At 45.6% G+C, this 23,226-nt stretch overlaps 1 protein-coding gene across 1 annotated transcript in view; it reads right to left on the reverse strand.

Moving 5' to 3' along the window:
* Positions 1-13,015, reverse strand: part of tax1bp3 (Tax1 (human T-cell leukemia virus type I) binding protein 3) — a 48,358-nt gene extending 35,343 nt beyond the window's left edge. Inside the window, exon 1 of the mRNA XM_086004271.1 lies at positions 12,943-13,015. Coding sequence (XP_085860397.1) covers positions 12,943-13,015 — 73 coding nt within the window. The remainder of the gene's footprint in view (positions 1-12,942) is intronic.
* Between the last annotated feature and the right edge of the window lie 10,211 nt (positions 13,016-23,226).

A 23,226-nucleotide genomic window follows, 5' to 3' on the forward strand; every position in this document is an offset into this window, starting at 1 on the left:
AGCAATTTTTGTTTTTATTTCAGATTTCCAGCATCCACAGTATTTTGCTTTTGTCCCGGCCTATCCAATCTTTCCTCATAGCTGAAATTCCCCAGTCCAGGCAACATCCTGGTAAATCTCCTCTGCACCCTCTCCAGTGCAATCACATCTTTCCTGTAATGTGGTGGCTGTACCCAGTACTCCAGCTGAGGCCTAACTAGTGTTTTATACAGTTCAAGCATAACCTCCCTGCTCTTATATTCTATGCCTCGGCTAATAAAGGAAAGTATTCCGTATGTTTTCTTAACCACCTTATCTACCTGGCCTGCTACCTTCAGGGATCTGTGGACATGCACTCCAAGGTCCCTCTGTTCCTCTACACTACTCAGTGTCCAACCATTTATCGTGTATTCCCTTTCCTTGTTAGCCCTCCCCAAATGCATTACCTCACACTTCTCCAGATTGAATACCATTTGCCACTTTTCTGTCCAGCTGACCAGTTCATTGATATCTTCCTGCAGTCCACAGCTTTCATCCTCACTATCAACCACACGGCCGATTTTTGTATCATCTGCAAACTCCTTAATCATGGCCCCTACACTGAAGTCAAAATCATTGTCTAAGTTGTTGAAGCTTGCGGTCCTTGACACCTGAAAGTAAGTAAAACAGTTTTTTGTTAAAGTGCCGGATGAGGCGAAGGATGAAATGGAACTGTGGACCAGGACAGCACAGAGAGAGTCGGTGCTACTGAAAGGAGAGGTCCGGAGCGTGCATGTGGCAGCGCTTGGTGGGGATCTCAGGAAGCGCCAAGAGCAGTGGTTCACGGAACGCTGAACATCATGGCGATGTCTGTACTCCTGGGTGGATCCAAAACATGAAGGGTGGAATTTCAGTTGGAATCAATGTAGAATAAGTCGGAGTCGGAGAGTGTTGCTGAGGAAAGAGATGTGGCTGTGAAAGCGAGTGTTGGTAGATACCCGATCAAGCACGAGAAGGGAGACAGAAAACAATGAAGGCGAACAAGGTAAAAGAGACAAACAGAAATCCTGTCGGAGAGAAGAGCAGAATTTCTTCAAGGTGGACATTCTTGGAAGAGAAGTGGCCGTGAATGAAACACAAATCCATTTCTTTACTGAATAGCATCTCCACGCCCTCTTACAGAGCGGCATCAACATTTTGTTTTATTCCTTACTTTTAGCAAATAAAAGAGTGTGCTCCATTTCATACTCACATTGCCTTTTTCTTTGAAAGGAACAAGTGGTGGAAACTCTGCCCAGAAGTGAGAGGGGACGTGCTTTGTTAATGGAGATTTTGTTCAGAAGCAAACCCACGAGGCACGATGCAGCTCTGTGATTGTCTCTCCTGTCTATCGATCAGAAACCACAATTGAATTATCCCAGTTTTAAAACTACAACTTCAGTGTCCCCCCACAGTTTGATTAGATGTTAACGCTATTTCTGCGTTTCCTGTACAAGTCAATGGTGGCAGCCATCTCTGCCTTTTGGCATCTTTAGCCCGCACGATTCACGACCTGCCACTCCGTTAGTCACTCCCAACTGCCTTTCTCCATCTCAGAAACAGGTCAGGTCCCTTGGCACCACCAGCAACCAAAAGGCATCATTCTCAATGTCCTTCATGGAAATTGTGTCAGGTCAATGTCAAAACCTCCAAGGAGATTTGATGTCAATTCCAGTTGCTGTTTCCCAATCCAAAAGCTGCCAATTCTGGTGAAGTGCAGTGCAGGCAGATGAAGCCTTAGAAACAGCATCTAGGGTTTTATAAATATGGCCATAGAGCACCAGAGGTAAAGAAGTAGTGATATAATTGTACAAGGAATCCTTCCTACAGTTAGCGTGCTGTGTGCAGCTTTGGGAGCTTGCCCTTCCCAACCAACATGCTTCCTCTTGGTGACATCCTCTGAAAACACGTGGTCAAGTTCCACGCGTAGGCTGATGACACCCAGCTCTACCCCTCCTCCACCTATCTTAACCCCTCCGCTGGCTGTGTTGTCCGACAGGGCATCAGCAGCTGACCACATTGCTGCCTGTGTTTTCTACCACAGAAGGCAGTTGAGGCCAATTCATTAAATATATTCAAGAAGGAGCTGGATATATTTCTTAAGGCTAAAGGGATCAAGGGATATGGGGAGAAAGCAGGGACAGGGTACTGAGTTTGGATGATCAGCCATGATCTCATTAAATGGTGGAGCAGGCTCGAGGGGCCGAATGGCCTACTCCTGCTCCTATCTTCTATGGTTCTATGACATCCAGTCTTGGATGAGCCACAATTGCCTCCAGTTAAAACAGCAAGAGCAAAACCATCCTTTTTTTAGCCCCCATTACGAACTCCGTGGCTTTGCCAACTCCGTAACATCGCCCACGTCCGCCCCTGCCTCAGCTCATCTGCTTCTGAAGCCTTCGTCTTTGTAACCTCTCAGCCCGACTATTCCAATGCTGTCCTGGCTGGCTTCCTGTGCGCCACCGTAGTTGAGAGATTACTTTAAAAAACGCAGCACCAATCCAGCACAAGAGGGCGCTCTAGCCAAGCACTGAGCAAAGTGTTTCTGTTCCTCAACTTCTTGGTCCTTTCCGAGTGATTTGAGCTGCATTTCTCTTAGTTCAGAGACCAATGGATTGGAGTTGCAGTGTGGTTCTTGGCAGAGCTTACCCCAAATCACTCTGTGTACACCTGGGACACCTGCCCATTCGCAAAATGTACCAGTGCCCCTCACCATCCTGTACCACTGCCCCTCGCCATCCTGTACCACTGCCCCTCGCCATCCTGTACCAGTGCCCCTCACCATGCTGTACCAGTGCCCCTCGCCATCCGGTACCACTGCCCCTCGCCATCCTGTACCAGTGCCCCTCGCCATCCGGTACCAGTGCCCCTCGCCATCCGGTACCAGTGCCCCTCACCATCCGGTACCAGTGCCCCTCACCATCCGGTACCAGTGCCCCTCGCCATCCGGTACCAGTGCCCCTCGCCATCCTGTACCAGTGCCCCTCGCCATCCTGTACCAGTGTCCCTCGCCATCCTGTACCAGTGTCCCTCGCCATCCTGTACCAGTGCCCCTCGCCATCCGGTACCAGTGTCCCTCGCCATCCTGTACCAGTGCCCCTCGCCATCCTGTACCAGTGCCCCTCGCCATCCGGTACCAGTGCTCCTCGCCATCCGGTACCAGTGCCCCTCGCCATCCTGTACCAGTGCCCCTCGCCATCCTGTACCAGTGCCCCGCGCCATCCTGTACCAGTGTCCCTCGCCATCCTGTACCAGTGTCCCTCGCCATCCTGTACCAGTGTCCCTCGCCATCCTGTACCAGTGCCCCTCGCCATCCGGTACCAGTGTCCCTTGCCATCCTGTACCAGTGCCCCTCGCCATCCTGTACCAGTGCCCCTCGCCATCCGGTACCAGTGCTCCTCGCCATCCGGTACCAGTGCCCCTCGCCATCCTGTACCAGTGCCCCTCGCCATCCTGTACCAGTGTCCCTCGCCATCCTGTACCAGTGCCCCTCGCCATCCTGTACCAGTGCCTCTCGCCATCTGGCACCAGTGCCCCTTGCCATCTGGCACCAGTGCCCCTCGCCATCCTGTACCAGTGCCCCTCGCCATCCTGTACCGGTGCCCCTCACCATCCTGTACCAGTGCCCCTCACCATCCTGTACCAATGCTCCTCACCATCCTGTACCAGTGCCCCTCACCATCCTGCACCAGTGCCCCTCACCATCCTGTACCAGTGCCCCTCGCCATCCGGTACCAGTGCCCCTCGCCATCCTGTACCAGTGCCCCTCACCATCCTGTACCAGTGCCCCTCACCATCCTGTACCAGTGCCCCTCACCATCTTGTACCAGTGCCCTCTGGGCTGGGATCCTGTACCTCGGCACAGCATCCCATCACACAACATTCACATGCCGCTCCTTGGGCCTTGTTTTCCTCTGTCCAACAATTTTATGAAAGATAGACAATGTCAGTAGGAAGCACAAACTGTCCAAAAATGCCTTCAGCAAGTTAGTGAAAGGAAAAACCAAACTGCTTACCTGGCCCTTGTTAAATGTCAAATGTAAACAAACCACACAGAATTACATCTGGGGGCAATACTAATGAAAAGTTAGAGTCGATCAATGAATTTAACTGATGGGAAAATTTCACAGCATCTCCATGGCTTGGAACGTGCAGCATTTTCTACGTTAAAGGTGCTGTGTTATTATTGTTTAATGCGCAAGATTTACAGCGAAGGAAGGAAACAAGAGAGAGAGAGAGAAAGAGAAGGAGAATGAGAGAAAGAGAGAAAAGGAGAGAGAAAGAGAGAAGGAGAAAGAGGAGAGAAAGTTTCTGTTAATGTGGGGTCAAACATTGAAACAATTATTTTCAACACTTTGCGTTCTTAGACAGATTTGTGTGCACCTTTGGAAGTGGCTTAGTGAGTTGCAGTGAATGGTGAGACATAATGGTACCTCCCGCAATGGTCATGAGTGTGAAAGGAACAGCTTGGGCATTGTAGGGATGCTTTATGGTGTTAGTATGGGGTGGTGCCAACCTGGCGCATCAGGTGGCAGCCAGGGTGTACAGCGTCAAGTGAAGTAAATCTGGCCATGGTGAGGCCATCCCTGGTCTCCTGGGCAGCAATGTGGTCAGATGTTGATGCCCTGTGCAGCATCAGTTGATTGTGGAGAAGGTTGGTGTTGTTGTTGGTGCTGCTGGTGTGTCTGGTGCTGCTGGTGTGCCAGGTGATGCTGGTGTTGGGGCTGATCGTGGTGGGATTCTGAGGACCAAGGTGAGAGAGTTTCAAGGGCACCCATGCTGATGGAATAAGTGGCAGGTGAAGTAGAGATGACAGAAGCGATCTGTCAATGGTGGGAGAGGTAATGAGGTCAGACTGGATGGAGACTTGTGTAAAGACTTGCAGCATCCTGAATCTATAGTGGAAATGCAGTTTAGAGAAGCTAGTGGTTAAGGGAACATTTCTCAATCAGCTGGGAACTTTGACTTGACATTTGAAGCTGTCAATTCATCAGCTGATTCAATGGCCACTGACCTCCCGCCTCAGCTTCACAGCCGAGGTTTAGACACAGCGGGAAACTGGTGGGCGATCCGTCAAATCCAAAAAGCTGGGAAAAAACCATTGATAAGTAGCTGTAAACAAGCCGCTAATGATTTTAATTGCCTCCCCCGCCGCTGCGTGTCGGGTCTGCTTAGCACTGACAGACCCAACATTTTGTAAAGGTGCATGGTGGCGGGTTCACAGCGGGGGTCCCGACCCGCTGGGGAAAAAAAATACTTTCACACCTGACCCGCCACTGATCGCGCCCACTAACCAGCCCTTTGTTTCTCTCTTCACAAATGCTGTCTGACCTGCTGAGTATTTCCAGCATTTTCTCTTTTTATTTCAGATTTCCAGCATCTGCAGTATTTTGCTTTTGGATATCTGGCTCTCTATTGCGTTATCTAAGTCATTAATAAATGTAGTGACTAGTTGAGGCCCCAGCACAGATCCTTGTGAGACACCACTAGTCACTTCCTTCCAATTCGAGTACATACCCATTATCTCTACGTTCTGTCTTCTACCACTTAACCAATCTCCTAACCAGGTCAATGAATTGCGTTTAATTCTAGCTAACAGTCTCTTATATGGAGCTTTATTATCAAATGCCTTCTGGAAGTCCATATAAGCTGCATCCATAGACAGTCCCCTGTCTACTACCTTAATTACTGCCTCAAAAAATTCAATTAGGTTTCTTAGACATGACCTAGCCTTTACAGATGTTGGCGGTCTCTAATCAGCTCAAATTTCTCTAAGTGCTCAGTCACTCTGTCCTTACTTATAGATTACAATAACTTCCCCACAACAGATGTTAGACTAACAAGTCTATAATTTCCTGCTTTCTCTCTCTTGCCTTTTTTAAATAATGGAGTTACATTTGCAATTTTCCAATCTAAAGGGACAATTCCTGAACCGAGAGAGCTTTGGATGATTTTGGCTAAAGCATCTGCAATTTCCTCACCCGCTGTCTTTAAAACCCTGGGGTGGAAACCAGCAGATCCTGGGGAATTGTCAGTCTTTAGTGCCATTATTTTTTCTAATACTGATATCTTGCTTATGTTAACTTTAGTGAGTTCCAGTCCTTGATTCATTATTAGTTTCCCTGGAATGTTAGGTATAATGGCCCAGAAATTCGGGTCAGAGGCTGCCCGCGGGTGCAAGCCCCCTGACCTGCACTTAGCTTGCGCGCCGGCCGTTAAGCTGTGGGCCCCCGTGGGATTCTGATCCTGGGCCTCCTCCAACTGCCGGCGCGCAGTGCTTGCGTATCCCAGGGGCGCAGTTAGTTCGAAGCGTCCCCTGGGATCACGTGGGCCATAGAGAGCCAATCGGAGCAGGGAATGCTTCATTCATAAGTTTGACAGGAAGACCTGTCAAACCTATAAATACTATAAGCCCCAAAACATCACTAAAACCTCAATTTAAAAAAAAATAAACATCACATTTTTAAAATAAACTATAAATTACATGAAATAACTACTTTAAACAATAATTTAAATTTTTAAAAAAATAATTACATTTTCTAACAGGGCTAAAAATAAACTTACCTTTCTTTAAAGTATTTAAAAATAATAAACCTGTGGAAAAAATGTTTTAATTTTAATTAATTCACCACTTACCTTGTAAAAAGCAGGCCTTGAGACTGCTTTTTACATGTCTAACTTCTGGAGACTTACCCTCCCGGGAAAACCTGCAAAAAAAATGTAAGTTCGATGCGCACGCGCTGCCTCTCCGGCGTACGCGTTCCACCTCTGAACTCCTTCTTTCAGGGGAACGGACGTGCCGGTTTCCCGCGTATGTACAGTGAATGCACGAAACCAGCACTTCCATTGGGCTTACGGGTGAGTACCCCGTGCGTACTCACCCATGGAGACCCGAATTTCTGGGCCGTTATCCTCATCCTCTACTGTAAAGACTGACGGCAGTTACTCAACAAGTCTGCCATTTCCATATTTTCATTTGTAATATTACCCACATCTGTTTGTAAAGGGTCTACATTACCTTCAACTACCCTTTTTCTTCTAATATAATTGTAAAAACTGTGTTAATCTTGATATCCCTCGCAAGTTTCTTTTCATATTCCTTTTTGCAGCTCTTGCTATCTTTTTTGTCTTCCTTTGCTGTTCTTTATATCTCTCCCAGTTCCCTGGATCTACACGATTCTTTGCACTTTTGTATGCTCTTTCCTTTAGTTTTATGTTATCTCTCACCTCTTTTGTGGACCATGGCTGTCTTACTTGGTAAATTGAGCTCTTGCCCCTAAGGGGTATATACTGGTCCTGTATTAAGCTAAATTCTTTTTTGACCACCTTCCACCTGGTCCTCTGTAGTTTTACCCAGTAACAGTTTTGACCATTTTGCTGTCGTTAGTCTCGGTTTCATCCTGTTAAAGTTAGCCTCACCAAAATCTAGAATCATAGGGCTGGATTTTGCAGGAGGTCAGCGAGCGCGATTGGTGGTGGGTCGGGCGGGAAAGTGTTTTTTTTCCCCAGCGGGTCGGGACCCCACTATCAACCCACTGCCATACACATTTACCAAATGTCGGGTCTGTCAGCACTGAGCAGACCCGACACGCAGCGGCGGGGGAGGCAATTGAAGTAATTATGACCTTGTTAACAGAGGATTAAGAACAGATTTGAGCTCACCTTTAGAATTTACATGCTCGTCCACAGGGTCCATGATGCTCGGGGATCACGTCTGTTAAGCTGGGCAGGAGTTGAATGGCCATGGAATCATCTCATTACTTGACAGCTTGAAATGTGCTATAAAAGCTCCCATCTCACAGCTGTTCACTTTCCAAGCTCAGAAGCTGTTGCTTACTGCATTTGGGAGACAGATTGAGCTTTATGCAGGTTGCAAGTGTTTGGAGTAAACTCTCTATCCAGTGTCACCTCATTGGAACAACCTCTCTCACCATTGACAGATTGCTTGTCATATCAACTTCACCTGCCATCTATTCCATCAGCATGGGTATCATTTATATTCTCACCTTGGCCTCAGAATCTGACCACGATCAGCCGCAACACCAGCAGAACCAGGCACACCTGCAGCACCAACAACAACACTGGCAACCTTCTCCTCAACCACCTGATGCTGCACAGGGTAGAGGGCATCAGTGCAGGGCTGGACCACACCGGAGGCAATACCCCTGTAATGATCAATAACATGTCATTCTATAGTGGACACTAGGTGGAGCCATAGAGCTGTGTAGAGCTGTATATATGACTACACTACCCAGCTATATATATATTAAGACTACATTACCCATGAGGCACTAGGCTACCCACAAGGCAGCAGTCAAGATGGAAGCCTCTACAGATACAGTACCCAGTCCACATGTGCTCAATAAAGTAACTAGCAAAAGCTAGCTGTGTTCATAATAAGAATGTCTATTTATTAATGAACATAAGATGGTACCAGGGTGGTGAAGACCTGCTGAAAATTGTGAAAAGCAACATGGAGAATTTGAAGCCACCAGAGCATTTGAAACTCACAGGAAACATCGACTACAATTGGCAGACTCTTAAACAACAATTCAAACTCTACATTGCAGCCATCGGATTCGGTACGAAGCCAGACGCAAGGAAGATAGCGTTGCTGCTTACGGTTGCAGGCCCACAGGTGATAGAGGTATTTAATACATTTGTATTTAATCCAGTGGAGAACAGAGAAAAATTAGAAGATGTGCTAAAAAAATTTGATGCACATTGCTCTCCCAAATAGAATGAGACCTATGAAAGATACATCTTCTGTTCTCGGACACAGCAGCAAAATGAGACTTTTGATAGCTTTATAACTGATCTGAAACTGAAAGCACAGACATGTAATTTCTCTGAGCTCAAAGCATCCATGATTCGTGACCAGATTGTGTTTGGTATTCATGATAAAAAAGTCAGGGAACGTCTGTTGAGAGAAACTGAACTACATTTGGAAAATGCGGTGAAAATATGCCAAGCCAGCGAGCTAGCTCGAAAGCACGCGAAGACTTTCAGTGAAATCAATAATGATGCGATTGTAATGAGTGATAATGCTGCTGTCGGTGCTGTGTCCTATAAGGGGAAGAAACATGGGCAGAACAGAAATGAAAAGCAATCGGAGGATGAAATTTTTAATTGTAAACACTGTGGTTACAAACACCAGTTAAGACAATGCCCAGCGTTTGGAAAAATGTGCACAAAGTGTAATGGAAAGAATCACTTTGCCAAACAATGCTTTTCAAAAGTACAAACTAAAAAAGGGCAACGAGTTAATGTAATTGAGGACACTGATTTAAGTGAGACATTTTTTGTAGGAATGGTGTCATGTGACAATATCAAAAAGGATACAGAAACTGTGCAGCCCTCAGAAATGGACAATGCTGAACATAAAGTTAATGCAGTAAAAGAGGACAAATGGATGATCCCACTGCAGGTAAATGGAGCATTAGTTACCTTGAAACTAGACACTGGGGCAAAAGCAAACTTAATCAGTATGAGTGACATTAACAATATGAAAGAAAAGCCCAAAATACAGAAAAAGTCAGTACTACTGAAGGACTATAATGGACAGAAAATAGATAGCTTAGGTGTATGCAGATTTAAAGTGACAGTCAAAGACAAAGTGCATCATCTCATGTTTTCTGTTGTGGCTGAAAGGCTTGATTCACTACTGGGTGACAAAGCTTGTGAGGACTTAGAACTGGTCAAGAGAGTCTACCGTATAAACTGTGCCATAAGCAGACCAGATGACTCGATGGATTCTGTAGTGAATAATTTCCAGGATGTGTTCAAAGGATTTGGAGTTCTACCATTCACTTACAAGATCCAGCTAAAGCAGGATGCTCAGCCAGTGGTACATGCTCCACGAAGAGTTCCAGCACCCCTGCGTGACCGGCTCAAGAATGAACTGGACAGAATGACCACACTAGGAGTCATCAGGAAAGTCGAAGAGCCAACAGACTGGGTTAACTCCATGGTATGTGTAAAGAAAAAGAACAATGATCTAAGAATATGCATGGATCCAAAGGACTTAAATGCAACATAAAACGTGAACACTACCAGATTCCCAAGCGAGAAGAAATCACCAGTGAAATGTCAGGTGCCAGATACTTTACAAAGCTCGATGCCTCACAAGGATTTTGGCAACTAAAACTGGATGAAGAGAGCACCAAATACTGTACCTTCAACACACCATTTGGCAGGTATTGTTTCCTCAGAATGCCTTTCGGGATAATATCTACATCTGAAATCTTTCATAGAGCGATGGAACACATAATTGAAGATCTGGAAGGAGTTCGGGTCTATGTTGATGACATCACCATCTGGGGCTCCACACTGAAAGAACACAATGAGAGACTGACTAAAGTGCTACAGAGCATACGCCGGAATGGACTGAAGCTCAACAAAGCCAAGTGTCAGTTTGGCATCCAGGAAGTCACTTTCCTAGGAGATAATCTATCTGGTAAAGGAATAGAGCCAGATATGGAAAAAGTAAACGCCATACTCAAAATGCCCCAACCCACTGACAAAAAAGGAGCGCTACGCATCATGGGGATGATAAACTTCATTGGAAAGTTCATTCCTAACTTGTCAGCCAAGGCAGCCTGTCTGCGAGACTTGCTACATAAAACAAATGAGTTCGCATGGACAGAAAGACATGAACAAGAGTGGATAAACCTCAAAACAGTGCTGACAACCACACCTGTACTCACCTTCTTTGACCCAACAAAAAGAATCAAAGTGTCAACGGATGCATCAAAAGATGGCCTAGGTGCGGTCTTGCTACAAGCAGAGGGTGAAGATTGGAAGCCTGTTGCCTATGCCTCCAGGTCTATGACTGATACTGAGTGTCGATACGCCCAGATTGAAAAGGAATGTCTAGGCTTGGTAGTTGGACTAGAAAAGTTTCATGGCTACATATATGGACTTCCCACTTTCACAGTTGAGACAGACCACAGCCCTCTGGTTGCCATCATAAAAAAAAACCTGAATGAGATGTCTCCAAGGATTCAACGACTCATGATGAAGCTGCAAAGATATGACTTTGAACTGATCTACACACCAGGCAAATACATAGTGTTAGCAGATGCACTATCCCGAGCACCCACAATGAGTCATGTGAGCTCTACTGAAGAAGACGTGGATAGTCACTGCTGCGCTGCCCGTGTCAGACACAAAATCAAAGCAAATAGCAGAAGAAACAGTAAAAGATACAGTATTACAAACAGTAATAGAGAACATGGTTGGCCAAAAGGTTCCTGTCCAAAATATTTTCACATAAGGTCAGAATTGAGTGTCGCAAGTGGACTATTACTAAAACAGAACAGAATAGTCTTTCCACAGGCGCTACGTCAAGACATGCTCAAAAGGATTCATGAGGGACACCTCGGAATTGAAAAATGCAAAAGGAGAGCAAGAGACACTGTTTATTGGCCTGGCATAAATAAGGACATTGAGAACATGATAGGTAAATGTGAGACATGTCAGAAACACCAAAACAAACAAGCAAAGGAACCAATGATAGTAGCTGACATACCAGCAGCAGCATGGCAAAAGGTTGGTATGGACCTTTTTCATTTAAATGGTAAAGACTATCTAAGTGATTGACTACTATTCTAACTATCCTGAGATGGCGCTGCTCTCAAGCACCACAGCAGGCAGTGTCATAATGCATGTGAAATCCATCTTCGCCAGACATGGAATTCCCAGGATTGCCGTTAGCGACAATGGTCCGTGCTTCAACTGTAAGGAGTGGCAACAGTTTGCAGCACAGTATGACTTTCAGCACATCACATCCAGTCCTTTGTATGCTCAGTCAAATGGTAAGGCAGAGAAAGGTGTTCAAGTTCTCAAGCAGCTACTGAAGAAAGCGACAGAAAGCAAGTCTGATCCTTATCTCGCCCTGCTGAGCTACCAAGCCTTACCTTTAGACTGTGGTTCTTCGCCTGCTGAACTACTAATGGGTCGCAAGTTGCGCACCATGCTACCCTGCTGTGCAAAAGAACAGCAAAGTGAGGAACTGAGACAGAGACTTCAACTGTTAAAGCTGAAACAGAAATCATACTATGACAAGTCATCCAAAACTCTAAAACCATTGACAAGGGATGATGTTGTCAGGATTGAGGATCCAGATGCATGGAACAGGAAAGCTACAGTTCTTGAGGAAGTAGGACCAAGGTCATACACTGTTAGAACTGAGGAAGGACAGATTCTCAGGAGGAACCGCCGTTCCCTCCTAAAAACACAAGAGACTATTCAAGACCAGATTGATGACAATGCCGCAACTGTATCTTGTCATTCACCGCCAGAACAATCTCATGAAGACACATCAGACTTACCCGTGTTGAGAAGATCCACACGTGAAGTAAAAGAGCCTGATAGACTTAATCTTTGAGTACAATGTAAAGCTTTGAAAATGTGTTGACTGTTTTGAAAATGTTTATGTTTATAGAGCACTAACAAAAGTGTTACTGATATTATCTTTATTGTTTTCTTGAAATTTGATTGATATTGATTTTGTTAAACCTCAAAGAAAGGGGGATGTAATGATCAATAACATGTCATTCTATAGTGGACACTAGGTGGAGCCATAGAGCTGTATATAAGACTACACTACCCAGCTGTATGTAAATTAAGACTACATTACCCATGAGGCACTAGGCTACCCACAAGGCAGCAGTCAAGATGGAAGCCTCTACAGATACAGTACCCAGTCCACATGTGCTCAATAAAGTAACTAGCAAAAGCTATCTGTGTTCATAATAAGAATGTCTATTTATTAATGAACATAAGAACCCCAACACAGGGTATACAGGCAGAGGATGAGCTTCCTCAACATGACTGAGCATCAGTGCCAAAGGAGGCTCAGGCTATCGCGCCAGGTCGTCGCAGACATTTGCAGATTGCTGGAGCAAGACCTGCAGCCCAGAGGAATGGGTGGACACCCCTTACCAGTAGTTGTGAAAGTCACCAGCGCGCTCAACGTCTTTGCCTTAGGCTCCTTCCAGGGATCTGTAGCAGACATTAGCGGTATCTCGCAGTCGGTCTCTCATCGATGCATCACACAGGTCACCGATGCCCTCTTTGAGAAGTCCGCCAATTATATAAACTTTTCCACTGATGAAACCAGCGTTACTGAGCGTGCGCTTGGATTTGCCATGCTGGCTGGCTTCCCACGGGTGCAAGGCATCATCGACTGCACACATGTGGCCATCAGGGCACCCCATCATAACCCAGCAGTCCTGGTCAACCGCAAGGGCTTCCACTCCCCAGTGTGCAGCTCGTCTGCAACCATAGGAAAATCATCATGCATGTTCCTTGGCAGCTGCCATGACTCTTTCGTCCTGTGCCAGTCCACTGTCGCTCAGCTCTTCACACTTCCAAACAGACTTACCGGTTGGCTGCTTGGAAACAAGCGCTATTCACTGAAGACGTGGCTCATGACACCTTTGAGGAGGCCAAGTAATGAGGCTGAGGAACATTTTAATCAAAGCCACACCTCCACCAGATGTGTCATAGAGCAGACAATGGGGTTGCTCAAAATGTGCTTCAGATGCCTGGACAGATCTGGAGGAGCCCTTCAGTATGCACCAGCCAGGGTCTCCAGAATCATCATGGTCTGCTGCGCCCTGCACAACAGAGCACAGCAGCGGGGATTAGCGCAGCATGAGGAACAAGGCGCAGAGCACACAGCCTCTTCGGAGGAGGAGGAGGAGCATGAAGTGGAAGAAGAGGATGAGGAAGACCTGGGGGAGTCGGTGGTCCAGATTCCACCAGTACATGACCACATTGCTGCCCATGTGGCCAGGGATGGTATCATCATGGCCAGGTTTACTTAACTTTACGCAGCACAGCCATGTGGTGGGCATATGCATAACAAGGTTGGCATCACCCCACAGCAACACCATAAAGTATCCCTACAATGACCAGTCCATTCTTTCCACAGTCACCACCATTGCTGGAGCTTAAGGCTGCCTTGACCATTCACTCTGCCACTTCCAATTGTGCACACAAATTTGTCAAGGACCGCAAAGTTTTCAAAATAAGTGATTTAATACAAAAGATAAATTGAACGTAAACTTTACAATAACATTTAAGAAAATACCCAAGTGATTACCCTTGTGACTCTACTTGTGTGGCATCTTTCTTTTCCATGTGCTTCTACGTGGCGCTACCCCTGTGGCTTCAGCAGAGGTAGAGGCAGCCTGCTCACTTCCCTGCTGCGCTTGCTTAGATGCCTTTAGTGGTCGTCCTCTGGGTGTTGGAGCCTGTGAGGGCCCCACCAAAGTCTGCTCCTCCTGCAACTGTGCAGGGCCAGGCTCGGCCATCGCTCTGACTGGGGCTCTGACCGAGGGGTTGGCAAGGGGGGAGAAGTGTGTGCGCTTTGAGAGGAGCCCCCACTTCCATGCCATCCACACTTCTCTGCTAGCAAGTAGCTGGTGTGCACCTTGCTGCACATCAGTGAGGCCATGAGGACCCACATCTACACTGACATCCCTCCTAGAAAGGACTCTTGGTTTCTCTCCTCCATAGAGATCTATTTTGCATAGAGATGACGTGCTCGTGCGACTGGCGCATTAGATTGCGGCTATAGTAACTGTGTTAAGTGGGGATGTTCACTGATGACTGCACAGTCTTCAGTGCCATTTGCAACTCCTCAGATAATGAAGCAGTCCATGCCCGCATGCAACAAGAACTGGATGACATTCAGGCTTGGGCTGATGTGTGACGCGAATGTTACCTGCCACCTAAGTGCCAGGCAATAACTATCTCCAAAAAACGAGAGTCTAACCACCGCCCCTTGACATTCAGTGGGATTACCATTGCTGAATCCCCCACCATCAACATCCTGGGGGTCACCATTGACCAGAAACTTAACTGGACCGGCCACATAAATACTGTGGCAACAAGAGTAGGTCAGAGGCTGGGTATTCTGCAGCAAGTGTCTCACTTACTGACTCCCCAAAGCCTTTCCACCATCTACAAGGCACAAGTAAGGAGTGTGATGGAATACTCTCCACTTGCCTGGATGAGTGCAACTCCAACAACACTCAAGAAGCTCGACACCATCCAGGACAAAGCAGCCCGCTTGATTGGCACCCCATCCACCACCATAAACATTCACTCCCTCCAACTCCGGCGTACCATGGCTGCAGTGTGTACCATCTACAAGATGCACTGCAGCAACTCGCCAAGGCTTCTTCGGCAGCACCTCCCAAACCCGTGACCTCTACCACCTCGAAGGACAAGGGCAGCAGGCGCATGGGAACACCACCACCTCCAAGTTCCCCTCCAAGTCACACACCATCCTGACTTGGAAGTATATCGCCGATCCTTCATCGTCGCTGGATCATAATCCTGGAACTCCCTCCCTCACAGCACTGTGGGAGCACCTTCACCACATGAACTGCAGCGGTTCAAGAAGGCGGCTCACCACCACTTTCTCGAGGGCAATTAAGGATGGGCAATAAATGCTGGCCTTGCCAGCGACGCCCACATCTCATGAATGAATAAAAAAAAAGTTTCTCCTTTCCAAACCTAACACTGAATTTGATCATATTGGCCCAGCAATTCGGGTCTCCACGGGTGAGTACGCACGGGGTACTCACGCGTAGGCCCAACGAAAGTGCCGGTTTCGTGCATGCACTGCACATGCACGGGAAACCGGAACTTCCGTTCCCCTGAAAGAAGGGGTTCAGAAGTCGAACCCATGCGCCGGAGAGGCTGCGCGTGCGCATCGAACTTACGTTTTTTTTGCAGGTTTCTCTGGGAGGGTAAGTCTGCAGAATTTACACATTTAAAAAGCAGGTGCAAGGCCTGCTTTTAACAAGGTAAGTGGAGAATTAATTAAAATTAAAACTTTTTTCCACAGGTTTATTATTTTAAAATACTTTAAAGAAAGGTAAGTTTATTTTTATCCCCGTTAGAAAATGTAATTAATTTTTTCAAAAATTTAAATAATTGTTTAAAATAGTTATTTCATGTCATTTATAGTTTATTTTAAAAATGTGATTTAAAAAACATTTATTTGAGGTTTTAGTGATGTTTTGGGGCTTATAGTATTTATAGGTTTGACAGCTCTTCCTGTCAAACTTATGAATGAAGCATTCCCTGCTACCATTGGCTCTCCATGGCCCACGTGATCCCAGGGGACGCATCGAACTAACTGCGCCCCTGGGATATGCAAGCACTGCGCGTCGGCAGTTGGAGGAGGCCCAGGATCGGAATCCCACGCGGGCCCACAGCTCAACGGCCGGCATGCTAGGTAAGTGCAGGTCGGAGGCTTGCACCCGCGGGAAGCCCCCGAACCGAATTTCTGTGCCATTATGATCACTGTTAGATAAATGTTCCATTACTGTTAGATTATTAACTAAATCTGGCTCATTACTCATTGCTAAATCTAGTACAGCCAATGAAGTACTGTTTGAAGTGTAGTCACTGTTGTAATGTAGAAAATGCGGCAGCCAAATTGCGCACAGCAAGCTCCCACAAACAGCAATGTGATAATGACCAGATCATCTGTTTTAGTGATGTTGTTTGAGGGATAAATATTGGCCAGGACACCGGGGAGAACTCCCCTGCTCTTCTTCGAAATAGTGCCATGGGATCTTTTACGTCCACCGGACAGGGCAGACGGGGCCTCGGTTTAATGTCTCATCCAAAAGATGATGGAGAAGGAAAGAGGTTTTTCATGACCACCATGCCCTTGCAAACTTTCCATATTTTTGCTCAGTGCAGATTCCAAACTGAACAGCCCAAATTGTCAGGTTGACTCACACAACACAGAGGATTACGAGCCAGGACAGAATGCAGGGAATTGTCGCACCTGTATTCTTCCACACCTAAGCTTGTAAACCAGCTTCATAAGAAAGATGAAGTATATATATCCTAAAAAACATCAACTGCCAACAATACAGGCCAGGCACAACAGGGCATGTTGGGAATACACAGAGAGCCCTGCAGCATCTGAGAGAGAAATGGCAGGTAAGTATTTCAACAACAACTTGTATTTATATAACGTCTTTAATATAGTAAAACATCCCAAGGCACTTCACAGGAGCGTTATCAAACAAGATAGAATCCTTCATCAAACGTGGCAAACTCAGGCCAGAGAATTCTTCTCATAGAACTGATCAATGCGAAGAGAACAGACAGATACAAATCCATCCCACCATTTTGTAGACAATTAAATTAGCTGACTGTATTGATTTCTTTGTGGGTTCAATGATGAGACATTTATGAAAGAGAATGAGTTTTAATCTAAAGTCTGTTCAACTCTTTATACAGCATTCAGGAGACACCATTATGCTAGTGATGCATCTAGAACGAAACTGAAACTAAACTCACTGCCTTGCTTCTCGGTCACATGACCTCTGCTGGTCAGGCACAGGCAATCAATACATGCAATTAAGGCATCATAATCGAACAGGCAAATACCATCTCTATTTGCTGATATCATTACATCTCCTTTTCTTAAAACAAAAGTATTTTACTTTTAACTAACAACATGTTTTCTTTGTATTAATCTGCATTTTAACTGTAACACTTAATGAACTTACATTATCATTATCATGATCAAGGTTTTTTAACCTTGCTTTGTGTGTTCACATGAAATATGTCAATACACTAGAACTTGAAGAAAGAATAAGATAACATTACTTCCTTCTATAACAATAGTCCTTAAATTTGCTCAATGAGTCTCTCAGGAGGCTTCACGTGTCTTGAGGATTTTCTGATTGATTGTCCTTGAATCTGAGTTGTTGCCTCAGATGATGTGTTCTCAGCTGTGTGATCAGGTTGTTCAACAGTATCAGTCTCTTGACCTGCTGTGGCTGGTCCCATGAGAAGATCTCGACGATTTCTTCTCAGAACAGCACCCTCATCTGTCTGAATGGTGTATGATCTTGGTTGAACTTCACTCAGGACAGTTCCCTTCTGAGTCCATGTGTTTGTTTTGTCTTTGAACCTTACTTGGTCACCAGTGTGGAGTTCAGGTAGGTTTTGTGTTCCTCTGTCATAGTAATACTTTTGCTTTTCTTTCTGTTGTTCTTTGAACTTCCTCACTTTCTCCCCCTCTTTTGTTTTCAGGAGGTTCTCCGGGATGGGTAGGTTTGACCTTAGCCGATGTCCCATCAGGAGTTGGGCTGGTGACATACCACACTCGAGCGGCGTTGTGCGGTATACAAGCATGCTCTGGTAGAAGTCAGTTCCACTGTCTTTTGCCTTGTACTTCAGTCTTTTCACTGTGTTTGCGGGCTCTCCTGGGTCAACAGCTCTGGACAACGTGTCTGCTGTATACATCAGCTTACCCGGTGTGTACGCAACATTCAGTTCATCATAGACTGTCTCTCCTTCGCTTTCCACAATGAGGACTCTCTTTACCAGGTTCAGTCTCTCACAGGCTTTTAAACCTAGTATGGCTTGCACATCCTTTGGCACCACGATTAATGCTAACGTGTGCTCTCTGTCCTTGTGTGTTACTTTGACAATGCATCTTCCTTTCACTGGTATTTCAGTACCTGAGTATCCTGTCACTTTCACTTTGATTCCATGTATCTTTGGTCTGGGTCTAATTTTCTTAAAATCAGTCTCTGATATCACATTAACTTGTGCTCCAGTATCCAATTTAAATGGAATATGTATGTCATTCACTTTTAGTGTCAACATCCAGTCTCTTTCTTCTTTTTTGTTTTCAGACACAACATCAACATTGAACTCCTCTAATCTCGCTTTCATCTACTGCATGGACCTTGCTTTGTTGTGCTTGGTTCTTGCAGCAACGGGCATAATGGTTGTTTTTGTTGCAACTATTGCATGTTTTACCATATGCTGGACACTTTCTTGGTGGATGCTGTGTACCGCATCGACTACATGACTTTCGATTGTCCCTTTCATTTTCGTTCGCTGGCCACGCCTCTTTTTTCACATTGGCGCCCTTTGTTAAACGGTTTGTGTCCGTTCTTACTCACTGCATCCACGTTGCAGCTACTGTCACTGAACAGCTCCTTTGCCTGCAACTTCACAGTCTCTGTAGCCCTACTCAATGCTATGGCTTTTCCCAGGTCTAGATCTTGCTCTCTTAGCAGTCTTTCCCTTAGACCATTATCTGGAATACCACACACCAGTCTGTCTTTTATCAGCGAGTCTGTCAGTCCCCCAAATTCACACGATTTGCTTCTGTTTCTCAGTTCAGTCACATACTGATCAATAGTCTCTCCCGTTTTCTGTCCACATGTGAAAAATCTGCGCCTCTCAAACGTCACGTTACGTTTAGGTATGCAGTAGGCCTCAAACTGTTCCATTATTTTATCTAGTTTCATTTTGTCTCCATTAGCAACGAATGTGAAGTTATTATACACCTCCAGCGTTTCATCACCCACGACATGTAAGAACAGTGACGATTTCCTTTTATTACTTTTCTCGTCAGCTCCGATTGCCGCTAAATACAACCCCACACGTTGTTTGAATCTCCTCCAATTTTCAGCCACATTACCTGTTAACTGAAGTGTCGCCGGTGGGTGTAATCCTTCCATTTTTTCACTTCGTTTGCTATTCTCCAATGGTAAGCAACGATGTTCTCTTTTGGCTTGCTAATTTGTGGAGAGCTGATTTAACTTCAGATTTTTTTTCTCTTCATCTCTTTCAATCACTTCTGACACCATGTATTGATTTCTTTGTGGGTTCAATGACGAGACATTTATGAAAGAGAATGAGTTTTAATCTAAAGTCTGTTCAACTCTTTATACAGCATTCAGGAGACACCATTATGCTAGTGATGCATCTAGAACGAAACTGAAACTAAACTCACTGCCTTGCTTCTCTCAGTCACATGACCTCTGCTGGTCAGGCACAAGCAATCAATACATGCAATTAAGGCATCATAATCGAACAGGCAAATACCATCTCTATTTGCTGATATCATTACACTGACTGTCTCTTTCTGAAAGAATTTAGCACATTACAACTCTTCCCCTGCACCATCTAATCCCTGCTGTACCTGCCCTGGGAGTGTTTGATGGGACAGTGTAGAGGGAGCTTTACTCTGTATCTAACCTGTGCTGTACTTGCCCTGGGAGTGTTTTATGGGACAGTGTAGAGGGAGCTTTACTCTGTATCTAACCTGCGCTGTACCTACCTTGGGAGTGTTTGATGGGACAGTGCAGAGGGAGCTTTACTCTGTATCTATCCCGTGCTGTACCTGCCCTGGGAGTGTTTGATGGGACAGTGTAGAGGGGGCTTTACTCAGTATCTAACCCGTGCTGTACCTGCCCTGGGAGTGTTTGATGGGACAGTGTAGAGGGAGCTTTACTCTGTGTCTAACCCATGCTGTAACTGCCCTGGGAGTATTTGATGGGACAGTGTAGAGGGAGATTTACTCATCAGTTAATCCATCAAACGCTCCCAGGGCAGAAACAGCACGGGTTAGATACAGAGTAAAGCTCCCTCTACACTGTCCAATCAAACACTCCCAGGGCACGTACAGCACAGAAACACCAAAACAAACAAGCAAAGGAACCAATGATAGTAGCTGACATACCAACAGCACCATGGCAAAAGGTTGGTATGGACCTTTTTCATTTAAATGGTAAAGACTATCTAATAGTGATTGACTACTATTCTAACTATCCTGAGATGGCACTGCTCTCAAGCACCACAGCAAGCAGTGTCATAATGCATGTGAAATCCATCTTCGCCAGACATGGAATTCCCAGGATTGCCGTTAGCGACAATGGTCCGTGCTTCAACTGTAAGGAGTGGCAACAGTTTGCAGCACATTATGACTTTCAGCACATCACATCCAGTCCTTTGTATGCTCAGTCAAATGGTAAGGCAGAGAAAGGTGTTCAAGTTCTCAAGCAGCTACTGAAGAAAGCAAGTCTGATCCTTATCTCGCCCTGCTGAGCTACAGAGCCTCACCTTTAGACTCTGGTTCTTCACCCGCTGAACTCCTAATGGGTCACAAGTTGTGTACCACTCTACCCTGCTGTGCAAAAGAAAAGCAGAGCAAGGAACTGAGACAGAGACTTCAACTGTTAAAGCTGAAACAGAAATCATACTAAGACAAGTCATCCAAAACTCTGAAACCATTGACAAGGGATGATGTTGTCAGGATTGAGGATCCAGATGCATGGAACAGGAAAGCTACAGTTCTTGAGGAAGTAGGACCAAGGTCATACACTGTTTGAACTGAGGAAGGACAGATTCTCAGGAGGAACCGCCGTTCCCTCCTAAAAACACAAGAGACTATCGAAGAGCAAATCGATGACAATGCCGCAACTGAATCTTGTCACTCACCACCAGAACAATCTAACACAAATACACACAGGCGCTCATGAAAACACATCAGACTTACCTGTGCTGAGAAGATCCACACGTGAAGTAAAAAAGCCTGATAGACTTAATCTTTGAGTACAAAGAAAACTACATTGAAAATGTATTGACTGTTGAAGATGTTTATGTTGTTATTGTTTGTTATTGATTGATACTGATTTTGTTTAACCTCAAAGAAAGGGGGATGTAATGATCAGTAACCTGTCATTCTGGAATGGTACACTAGGTGGTGCTGTATGTATATAAGAGTGGGCTACCCATGATGCACCAGGCTACCCACAAGGCAGCAGTCAAGATGGATGCCTCTACAGACACTGTACCTAGTCCACATGTGCTCAATAAAGTGTCTAGCAAAAGCTAGCTGTTCTTAATAAAAAATGACTAGTTATTAATGAATATAACAGTACAGCACAGGTTAGATACAGAGTAAAGCTCCCTCTACACCGTCCCATCAAACACTCCCAGGGCAGAAACAGCACGGGTTATGTGGTGTATGTGCCTTTAAGAGCAATTATGGTGTATGTGCCTTTAAGAGCCCCAGGTGTGCGTAATGCCGGTAATTGCCACTTGGGCTATATAAGCCTGTGTATTGTGTATATCCTTTAGAAACCCCCCCCCCCCCAGACTTGCTTAGTAAATACCTATGAACCAACTCCTGTCTTCAGTGTCTTTATCTACACACGGACACTACAGTGGCGACGAAGTGGAAACGGACTTACCTGCAATTCGGCAGCACCTCAAGGACATCGATTCCTCCAGCGTCCAGAAGACTCAAGGAAGTAAGAGAAACTGTGGTTTCACCAGCTGGCCAAGCTGGTGACAGGTACTGCGCTAATCCTTCCTGGGCGTCAGGCTGGAGCTCCAGCGGCGGGCTCTACAGCTGAGACAGGCAGCGAAATCGGAGGCAAGCAATAACGGACTGGGAGGGTGCACTCGAGAGACGGCCGACGCGGCAAGCAGGTCAGCGTTTAGACCTCCGTCGGGAACGAGTCTCCAACAGTGAATAAATGGAAACCACAGTAAAACAGCGTTGTTATCGGTAGCAGCGGCAGGAAAGCACGGGAAGCGCCATATCGTTGCTACAGAGAAAAAAAAAAGCGCGGGAAGCGCCATATCTTTTCTGAAATGCCTAAATCTGGTAATATTGAGGCTTTTGATGGCGAAATAGAAGATTGGACCACATACGTGGAAAGAGTAGAGGTTTATTGCACTGCAAATGGAATAACAGATGAAAAAAAAGCTTCAGTACTTCTGAACTTAATGGGCGCAAAGACATACGGGCTGTTACGAAATTTAATCACTCCAGCCAAACCAAAGGACAAGACTTTTAAAGAAATTGTTGATACCCTGCAGGAGCATTTAAACCCAACACCGCTGCTGATAGCGGAACGATTCAAGTTCTTCAAGAGAAATCAACACAAGAATGAAAGTAACGCCGATTACCTAACCGAATTAAGAAAGCTATCAAAGTACTGCCAATTCGGAGCAGGACTATCGGATTATCTTCGAGACAAATTTGTTTGCGGTCTCTTAAGTGAAGGAACACAAAAAAGACTGCTTTCTGAAAAAGATTTAACATTGGACAAAGCTTTCAGTATGGCTGTATCATACGAAGCAGCAGCAAAAGGAGCTGCAGAGATACAACAAGAGACACAGGACTTCGGCACCCATAAAATGACACAGGAGTTCGGAAGATGTTATCGCTGCGGCACATCCACCCATAACCAGAGGGACTGCTGGTTCAAGGGCAAAGCATGCAGGCAATGTGGTAAGATTGGACACATTGCACGGGTATGCCAATCTGGACAAAATAAATCCACTGACAGAAAACAAAAAATCAATAAAGAAAAGTACAGGAAGGTACAAATGATGACGGACAATAGCTCCGAAGACCAGAATAGCGAT

Source organism: Somniosus microcephalus, chromosome 13, assembly GCF_052327205.1.
Source record: "Somniosus microcephalus isolate GS21.2 chromosome 13, FLI_Smic_1.0, whole genome shotgun sequence".
Classification (NCBI taxonomy): Eukaryota; Metazoa; Chordata; class Chondrichthyes; order Squaliformes; family Somniosidae; genus Somniosus; species Somniosus microcephalus.